Here is a 10,331-nt window from a genome sequence, read left to right as displayed (position 1 = left end):
ATGAAAATGTCATGGATACCCTATAGGCCTTAAGCATCACATGTGTTATGCTTTTCAAAGAATGTTGTTACTTTAATTGGGAAGACCATGAATGAGTTGAAGTATAACTTTGACCTTAAGGTAATTATTTGATTTAGAATCTTTGTATGGCTCATGTTAATCCAATGGATCAGAGTATCCTTGTAAGGCTAGGTAACCTTGACGCTCCATCGACAGTCCCATCTCAGTTGAAAGTATGGTGTCAGATCTTGTGAATTCGTTGGCTGCATGTGCTACCAAACTTCTCTTGCAAGTGCTTTACTAGTACCACATGCATGTGAGAAAGATGAAGGCAAAACATTGCATCGTACATTTTTTTTAGAGTGTTCAATATATGTGGTCTATGATATGGATGCCACGAGTGTATAGTATGGCACTTATGCAAATTGTGTGAGTGTGATCCCTATTATTCCATTTTTTTAGAGCAAAATAAAATTTCATTAACAAGTATCAATGGTACCGATCGCAAGTACAAGGATCCATGAATCTGGACTAGAAATCCTACACTATAAGGATCTCCTTACCCAAAGGAAACCAACTAAAGTAACAAACTAATCACCACCATTTCTACAGTTATTATTCCAAAAGCACTCTTTTTAATCCTAACCATGTGTTTGGTTGCTTCACATTTGTTGACACCATCATTGGGACCCACCTTATCCTGGATCACATTTTCTCCCAACTTATGATTCCATTAATGAGTGTGATTGTGCTTTATATGCATGATAATTGTGCAAGTGATTGTGATGCAAATTGTTGAGATTCATGTCTTGTACTAGGAATCACATGTAAAATATGTTTGTACAATAATTAAAAATGTCTTGTGTCACCTTAAGGATACGAGAGATGTTATATCTAGAGTAATTTCATGTGAGTCCTAGTTGGAGTCAGTACAAATGAAAAAATGCTTCTAGCATAATCTAATGGTAGGGTCTTATAAGAAGATTGGAACAACTTTAGTTAAAGTGAATGTTTAAACCATCTTAAAATAATAGCAACCCAAAACTTAATTTTGGTAAACAAATACAACTCTAAGTATCAAAGAAAAGAAAGGCAGAGTCTAAGTGATGAATATTGATATTAACTAGATATGATTATGGCATAGAAATATTATCAATGAGACAATTCTAAAAGTAGTCATGGTAGTGAAATAGTTTAACAATTATGAGGATAAAAGAAAAGACAAAAAAAGTTAATAACATATATCCAATCTTAGATAAACTTACCATCCATTACATTATTGTATGTAATTGGATTAAATTCTAAAACAACTTAATAAACAAGTGTCTTAGATTAAAGGTAAAGGGTCTTATTAACAAGTGTTTTAAGCTTAAAGAATTTATTAGTGGAAATTTTTTAACATTGCATTAGAAATCACGTTAGAATGTACGGTTACTCAATAAAATCTTTCCACTTTTGAATCTTTCACTAGTGTACCTATGCATTGGTTAAAAGAGAGTATTCGTAGAAGATTAAAAAAAAATATATGTATAGGTATTATTATTTTTGCGAATTAGGAATCCTTGTAATCATAATTCCTTGATTGGCCATAAATATTATTTTAAATGTTTACCCATGTTTCTTGAGAATCCAAAAAATTATTTATCAATTTAATAATAAATCAGTATTTCATAATTTTATATAATTATATTAAATGAGTAACATGATAGTTTTACAAGAAAAAAAAGAGTAAAATGATATTTTTACAACATTGAAACTTTTCTTCTAATACAGAGAAGTTAGATTTCCACTTTTCCTTATAACAATTTTGTGAGAAACAGTAGTAAAAGATTTTCGGAATACAACATTTTGTGGGGATGTTATTTTTTAAATAACAAACTGAAAATGAGAACTAATTATTCCAATCTGTAGATTTCTGAAAAACTAAAATTTATTTTCGTACTGAATGCCTCCTAAAATATAACAACATTTTGTAGGAATGTTATTATTACCTTCTTTTTTTTGTAACAAAAAAAACGGGTCCTAAGATATAACATTTATTTCAGGAGAAGTTTTTTTTTTTTTTTTAATAAAAGAGAAATGAAATCGTTTAAGCATTTCTCACATGGCATGCTTAAATTCTTTTTTCAAATGTGGAGATGGAAACAATATGGCATATGAGGTTCATGTTGAGGCTTTATCTGAAATTCTAGGTAAATATTGTTACTTTTGACGTTTGGTATAGGTAGAATATCACTATCTGTATATGGGGGTGTAGCTTGGCATATGTGGATCCATAGGAATCAAGCTATATTTGCTGACAAAGCTTTCAGACCAACATAAGTCCTTTGACACAGAGCCTTGAGATTCTTCATGACATCCTTAACATCCTCACTAGTTTCACTGTCAAATTTTAAAATTACAAATTTAAAAATGAGAGATAAGAGTTAACTAAAACTGTAATGAAACAAATATGTTATGAGAAACACTATGGCTTTTCCTAACAAGCATATGAACAGGAAATGAAATTATTCTCTTTGAAAGTATATATTGCAGGGATAGAGTACCTGGATCGTGTTTAGGATGTCTTGCATGGATTTTGTATACTCAAAATACATTAAAAAGGTGTAGTTTAAAAGAAAAATAATAATAAAGAAGCCAATTATATTCAAAGTTATAAGAAGTTGCATATAATTAATTAATTTAAGTATAATTTAAAAAAGAAATTAATAAAAGAGAAAGTAGGAATGACATTTAAAAAAAATAAAAGAATACTTCATTCTCAACAAAATGTTTTTATTTTAAGGCAAATCATTCTAAAAAAAAGTGTACTTTAATTTAATACTACATTAAAATTCAAATTTAAGATCTTATGTAAGCTAATCCACACTACTGGACCAAGTGACCAACTCTAGTAGGTTTTTTTTGGGTGAACACTAGTGTCTTATTTAAGGATGTACTTGGTTATGCCGTTAATATATTAGCTTGTGAATTAGAAGGATTAAAATAGAGGGATGCTTTAATTTATTCTTTAAAGTGCTATAAATGGAGAAATCCTGACAGTCAAAGACTAAATCAAGAACAAGTGCATCATTGCTTATTTTCTGATTGTATCTAAAATAAATAAATAAAATGATTAATGAACATTAAAATAGGCAATAAAAAAATATTTTTCTTTAATTTCATGATGTATTTCTAATATGCGTGTATATGAAAAAAAATTATACAAGATATTAATTATTAGATATGGTGTTAATTTTTTATGTTGAAATAACGAAACTGTAAGAAAAGAGATTCTAGTAATGAGTAGAAGTTATAACTATTGCACGAAAAATAAAAACGTGTATATATAAAAGTACAATGATCCACTTCCTCCCACGTGCAACCTTAGTTGAATTATTTACAGGTAGACAAGCTAGCTAAGATGATAAAAATTGTGTGGCTATGTGATGAAAAGAGTGTAGAAAACAATAAATATTAAAATATCATCCAATTCCAATGTATGCCCAAATTTTGTGGTTTACGTAGAAGACAACGTTCTCTCCTTACACTTAGGTCGCTTGTGTATGTAACCGGAAAAAGCAACTAACGCCACATAAAACGTTTGATGATGATGATGATGATTCAAAACAAGAGTATGAGGTATATAAATAAAATCCAATGTTGACATTGTTGTACAATCTTAGGAAATTTCCTTGACTTATTAAAAGGCACTCCTAGACGGGGAAGCTTGAGAACAAGCTAACATATTACCAGTATGTTGTTCTCTTCGATCTTCTTGTTCTTGGGAAGTTTCCTTGATTAAACTTATTAGAGGTTCTCCATGATGGGAAAAACTTTAGCTGAGTGCATATGCATATAGGGTGCGGGTGACAATGGGATTTACCCTTCTTTTTCCCTCCTTTTCTTATCCTCAATTCTACCTACTACATCAAATAATATATCATTTTTGTCTTTTACTCTCGATCATTTTTTTTCTTAATTATGTGTATTTAATTGGAGTATACGATTGGATGTGGAAAATAGGCAAAAGATTCAAGTAGTGATGATGATACTTATCAATTAATTAGGATAAGAATATCCTAAGTAACTTTGTGATCATAAAGTTTGAGAAGTGAGAGCCACTGGTTCTTGTACACATATTATTTTGTCTACAGTTCTCTCTCTCTTTGTCTACTGCTGTTAACAATTCTCTTTATAATCTTTGGATTTTTTTTTTTACATATGATATCCTATTTAGACGAAAAATAAGCTAATCTGTTGAGAAATGAAGATCTTTTTAAGGGACTCATTTCTTAACAGATGATCCTTTTTATATATATAATATAATATAATAGTTGTCATATAGATTTGATGATAGGACTTCTAACACATGATTAAAAGATATAATTATTTGTTAAATGTTGGTATATTACTTTTATTTTTTATTTCTTAATTCTTACACTTAGGAGTATCACTAAGGAATTAAAGTAAAATTTATTACACTTTTTTATTTTAAAAGATTAAAATTTTTATTTTTATTTTTGAGAGATAAATTTATCAGCACTTTATAAAAATAACTATTTTATCTTAAATAAATTAAGTTTGGCGAGAATGGTGATCGTGGACCTCAATTGTGTGATTGATTGCAACTTTTAATTTGCATGCCATGAGTGGCTTGCGTGTCCTTCAATATCCAAAGGATATGACATTATTATGCGTCGAATGAAGACAACAAAAATCCAACCAAATTAACCTGTTTTTATAACGGACACTGGAAGCTTCATTTCTTCGCCATATTCGCAATGAGGTCCTTGGAACTTGATTGACAAATTTCCCTTTTCCCACACTAAATGCTTCTCATTCAAGCAAGTAAAAATATTTGTCGCCCTTCATGCGCACAAGCATAGGCTTTAAACAAAAAATCAGGTTCAATTTTGAACATGATTTTTTGGTGAATAAAAAGAGATAAAAACAACATTTTGTCTTGCGTCTGATTTCACCAATTTTTATTGGTCCCACTAATTGAGTTTACACTTATATATTTAACTCGTAATGCTTACAAAAAAGTAAAATAAGTATGAGTATAGGTAAATTAAAGTGTAAGAGCAACATGTGATTTAATTAAGTGGGACTGAATTTAAATTTCTTAAGTGATGTCTCAATTTAAATTTTGTAAATAATAAAAAGAAACATACACACACGGTCTAATACACATTACTTACAAAAAAGAAAATTGAATCTTAATGACAAAATACAAGAAAATAAAAATATCTTTAGATAGAAAAATGAATTAAAAAATAACTAATTGTACCAGCAACATTTAAGCATTCACGCCTTTTAAGTTAAGTATTTTAAGGAGTTTTAGATGGTTTGATAAACTCAATCCTATAAAGGATCTACTTGCACATATTTACTTAAATATTTATCCCATAAACTTCATGTTTGATGGTTATGAACGATCTAATCGACTCAGTTCTATGAAAAGTCGACTCATACATATTCACTTAAGATTGTGTGATTAAGAATCATGAAACAATCACAATAAAACAGTTTGGACTTCTAATATTACACTTTATAAATTTTTTCCAATCACATTCTATAAATAAATCTGACCCTCTTTTTATCGCCTCATGTTCACACATTCTAGGATTTCTGTTGATAGTTTTAGAGCTTTTATCTCTGAAACCTTCGGGATCAAGACACAAACATAACTTAATATTTTGTTCCAAAATTTCCCTAGTATTACCATCATCTTAAAAAGTATTATATGGTTAACTAATGGAATTATCCCATAAGGCACTGGTTTTAATGGATTAGCTTGCATCATGCATTGAATTAATTAGAACCATATACAACATGTAGCATCCCACATTTCCACTTGATTGTTGTCCACATCTAAGAAAAATACTAAAAGGAAATGATGACAAGTCGACGTACGCTTGAATTGATCTTCACTCTCTCTTCCACCAATCACCGGAGACACTGTCCAAACTCCAAACCCAAATATGCCCCACTTCACTACCTAATTAGTATCAGATTATCAAATTTATTTTGCTGCTTTGGATCCATACTAAGTACTAACTAGCTAGCTATAATATTTGGGGGTTGCAAAATTTTATAAATATAAAAAAGTATAGTTTAAAATATAAAAAGTACATTAATAAAATATTTTTTTATTAATTTATAATTTATTGTAGGTAATACTTTTAATATATTAGTTATGTCCAGCAAGGCATTTTTGTTTGTAATACATTAATAAAATTATTTTGTATAAATTAAAATCAACTTTTTTGGAAAGACTAATATAAAAGAGTTTCTACATATTTATTTTGTTTTTTATTATTATTTTTATTCCTCATAAGTACTTAAGAATATATTTTTTTTATCTAAATGACCAAAGTTTATTTGAGCCTCCAATTTGATCACTTCCACAATGCCATTAATTATTGTTGCAGTTTTTTTGTTTTGGGTATGCTTTGGTTTAATACATACTGTTACTACTATAATTTTCAAAACTTTGGTAAGTGAAATTTGGCTTCATCCTATGTAGTATGTACGTCCCCATGCCATCCACACAAACACAAATGAGCATTACCTAACTCCAATCCCACACACACACGGACATGGCAACAAAGCCATGCCATCACGCACACTCCCATTTGTTTTCTTTGCTATGGACTCTCTGTAAAATTATTGTTTCTTCTATCTCCCCTTCCACACTCTCTCTGCTGCGAGAACCTCTTGAAACTACTTTAGAGTGTTAAATTTCCTATTTGTGTCTTCTTCCTCAAACCCCTCTCCTTTTTAATTAGTACTGCATGTCCTCGGAACAAGTCCATCATATACCATATGGAAACCAATTCTAGTTTTTTCTTCTCACTACTTCTTCATACACTCACAAAACAATAATAAATTAATATCCTAATATCATATTCATATTCCTGAGAAAGTGTTTGTTTCTCTCTATCTATATGGCAGCCTTCATCCTCATCTCCAAGTCCAAGCTTCAATCCACAGTACTTGTTCTTGTCCTAAACCTATCTTTCTTCTTCCTCTTCTGTCTCCTTCTAAAGGCTTATTATCTCCACCCTCCTAACTCAAATTCTCAATCTAATGGCCCCCTCAAAACCTTCAACCATGAAAGATTGTTCAGAGATGTTAGTGTTGAAGGCTGCACTGACCTCCACAAGTACTCAGATTATGAGTCCAAATGTTTGTATGTGAAGAGCCATCTTGACTGCAGGTCAAAAGGGTACATAAACTATCTCCAAATCTTCTATTGCAGCTTTGGGAAATTCCAAATTTTGGGACAAACCATCCTTGCCTTGTGGCTTGTGGTTTTGTTCTATCTTTTGGGAGACACAGCTTCAAACTACTTCTGCAACTCATTGGAAGGTTTGTCCAACATCTTGAGACTCTCCCCAACCATTGCAGGAGTGACGCTTCTCTCATTAGGAAATGGTGCTCCTGATTTCTTTGCCAGTGTTGTGTCTTTCACAGGATCATCCTCAAATGGTGCCGTTGGACTCAACAGCATCCTTGGAGGGTCTTTCTTTGTGTCATGTGCTGTCTTGGGGATCATAAGCATTCTTGTTGGCCCAAACCAGGTTCAAGTTGATAAGGCCAGTTTCATTAGGGATGTTCTTTTCTTCCTTTTCTCTCTTCTCATCCTTCTCATCATCCTTTACATTGGTAAAATCACTTTGTTGGCTTCAATCTGCTATGTTTCCATCTACTTTCTCTATGTCTGTGCTGTCTCAGCCACACATCTCATCTATGGAGGGGACAAAATGATTAATGAAAGGCAATACCAATACTCTGATGATGAGTCATCATCATCATCACTAGAAGCTAGCATACCTTTGTTAGGCTACGTTGATGAAGAGAAACAAAGTTTGGCAGAGATAGTGGTGGTGGTTGAAGAGAAGGACCAAAACCAAAACCAAAAGCAAGATAGTCATAGTAGTAGTACTTTTTTTGGGGGTAACAATTCATTGTTTGATTGTATTTACTTGGGAAAGATCCTACAAGTGCTAGAACTACCACTTGGCTTACCAAGAAGGCTTACAATCCCAGTGGTGAGTGAGGAGAAATGGTCAAAGCCATATGCAGTAATATCTGTCACACTAGCACCTGTTTTGTTGGCAATTCTTTTCAACACACAAAGTGAAAACGTGGGTTCAAGGAGTGGTATTGTCACATACATAGTAGCTGCATTGATTGGGATAGTTTTGGGCAACATGGCATGTGTGACAACTGAAAGGTGCAACCCACCCAGAAAGTCCTTGTTCCCTTGGCTTGCTGGTGGCTTTGCAATGAGTGTAACATGGACTTACATAATTGCTGAGGAGCTTGTTTCTCTCTTGGTATCAATTGGGAGCATCATAGGGGTTAGCCCTTCAATTCTAGGACTAACTGTCCTAGCTTGGGGTAACTCACTTGGTGACTTGATAGCCAATGGTGCCATGGCAATGAATGGTGGGCCTGATGGGGTCCAAATGGCAATTTCTGGCTGCTATGCTGGCCCAATGTTTAACACCTTGATGGGCTTGGGCTTGCCACTTGTTCTCTCAGCTTGGTCCGAGCATCCAGAACCTTATGTCACTCCTAAGGACACTTCACTCTATGAGACACTTTTGTTCTTGATGGGAGGGGTGCTTTGGGCACTTGTGATTTTGCCTAAGAAGAATATGAGGCTTGATAAATCCTTGGGAGCAGGGCTATTGAGTGTGTACATGTGTTTTTTGGTCATAAGGATAGCTATGGCAGTTGGAATTGTGAAATTTTAGCTAGAGATATGTTAGTTTTCTAAAGGGTACTTCATCATCATCAAAAGAGGGTCCATTGTGGTCCCTTCTTGTGGAACAAGCTCGTGTTAAATCATACATTTCATGATCAACACGTCTACTTTGTACATTTTGCGTGTAGTTTTTATTTTCTTCTTCTTAGAAAAGTAGCAGTGTTCTTATTTAGAAATTCTCTTGGAAAATTAAAAATAGCGTTTATTTATCCCAAATAACATCAACAAATATACATTTTATTTTTGCTTTATTACTAGTTACTGTAAACATTATAATTACAGTTTACAAGTAGCTACTTTCCTAATAATATATTGGATAAGATTTTTTTTATTGAACCTAAAGTATGGGATCAGCTAATAGCTAAAGGATAATTCCATCAAATATTAAGATCTATTTAAAAAAGTTAACATTTTTTAACATATGTTATTCTATACATAATGGTTTAGAAATCATATGTTTACAAAACATATTTATTTACCAATAGCACACCATATTAAGAAAACAAAATCTTATCGTTTGTTTTTTGAAAAACAAAATCTTATCTACTGGAAGAGTACTAAAATATAATAAGATATTAATGTATCGTTGAATAAATTGCCCTCATAATAGTAGGAAATTTGTCGAATTCGAATTTTCTGTACATGCACTCAGATGATAAAAGTTGTATGATCTTTATCAAACGATGCATATATTATTTTAGTAAAATCAGCTTAAAAAATATCTTTAAACTATTAATCATTTGATATTCATCGAACCACCCAGATTCATGACTGGGGTGATTACATGAAAGTTGAGAATCCAAATCCAAATTTGTCTTACCAATGTTGGTCGCATGTGCCAAGTGGGTGAGGACCCGGGAATTTTTTTCAGCCGTCTGATGCACACATGTCAAAATACTTTTTGTTATTTTCATTTTTCTTGTCAATTTGTGGCACATGTTTTTTTTTTAAAGGTTAATTAAATGATATCATTTAGCAGTATTGGCCAAAACTTGTACATCAAAAGCAATAATAATATCCAATTGATGAGGATATTCCTCCATTCAATACATTTCATGTTGATAATTTGTCATACATTTTTAAGAGCTACTAATTCGTAATTTAGGGATACTGGATACGAGGATGTGATCATGGAACATGCGTCGGTATGATGTCTTGTCGCATGTCCTTTACTAAGGCCAATAAAGGAGAATCTTTGGTGAATACCAATTACATTATGAGACACTTTGGGAAAGAAAAAAGTATATTATTTGAGAAGTCCTTATCAAATTAAATAAACCTGTATTTTTTGTAATTCAAAATCATGTATGCTTCTCAGGACTTCCTTGTCAATTTCTCAATGATATATTACTTAATTAACACAAAGGGATTTAGTTTAATTTATTGAATAAAATGTTTAAGTATTATAAATTTTTTAGTATTTTTTTATTCCCGCGGATAAGAAAAATATATGTCTCAATTAACAAAATTCTCCTGTTGCTGTGAATCTCGAAAGTTCTTATATTTACCGTCTGTTTTTAGCATTCAACATTAATGGTGTTGGGTAGAAGAGAAAATGAGAGGAAAGAAA

The 10,331-nt window shown here is 31.9% G+C and overlaps 1 protein-coding gene across 1 annotated transcript; it reads left to right on the top strand.

Moving 5' to 3' along the window:
• Nucleotides 1–6,531: 6,531 nt before the first annotated feature.
• On the top strand, nt 6,532–8,877 carry LOC114389085 (cation/calcium exchanger 1-like). Its single transcript, XM_028349677.1, has one exon. It carries the CDS (start codon nt 6,933–6,935, stop codon nt 8,748–8,750), a length of 1,818 nt encoding a protein of 605 aa, XP_028205478.1. The 5' UTR covers nt 6,532–6,932; the 3' UTR covers nt 8,751–8,877.
• Nucleotides 8,878–10,331: the final 1,454 nt, after the last annotated feature.

Source organism: Glycine soja, chromosome 16, assembly GCF_004193775.1.
Source record: "Glycine soja cultivar W05 chromosome 16, ASM419377v2, whole genome shotgun sequence".
Lineage (NCBI taxonomy): Eukaryota > Viridiplantae > Streptophyta > Magnoliopsida > Fabales > Fabaceae > Glycine > Glycine soja.
Note: the sequence above shows the minus strand (reverse complement) of the source record. Positions and strands in the feature narration are given on the sequence as shown.

Coding starts and splice junctions, on each gene's coding strand:
- LOC114389085 (XM_028349677.1), top strand. CDS start 6,933: ATGGCAGCCTTCATCCTCATCTCCAAGTCCAAGCTTCAATCCACAGTA.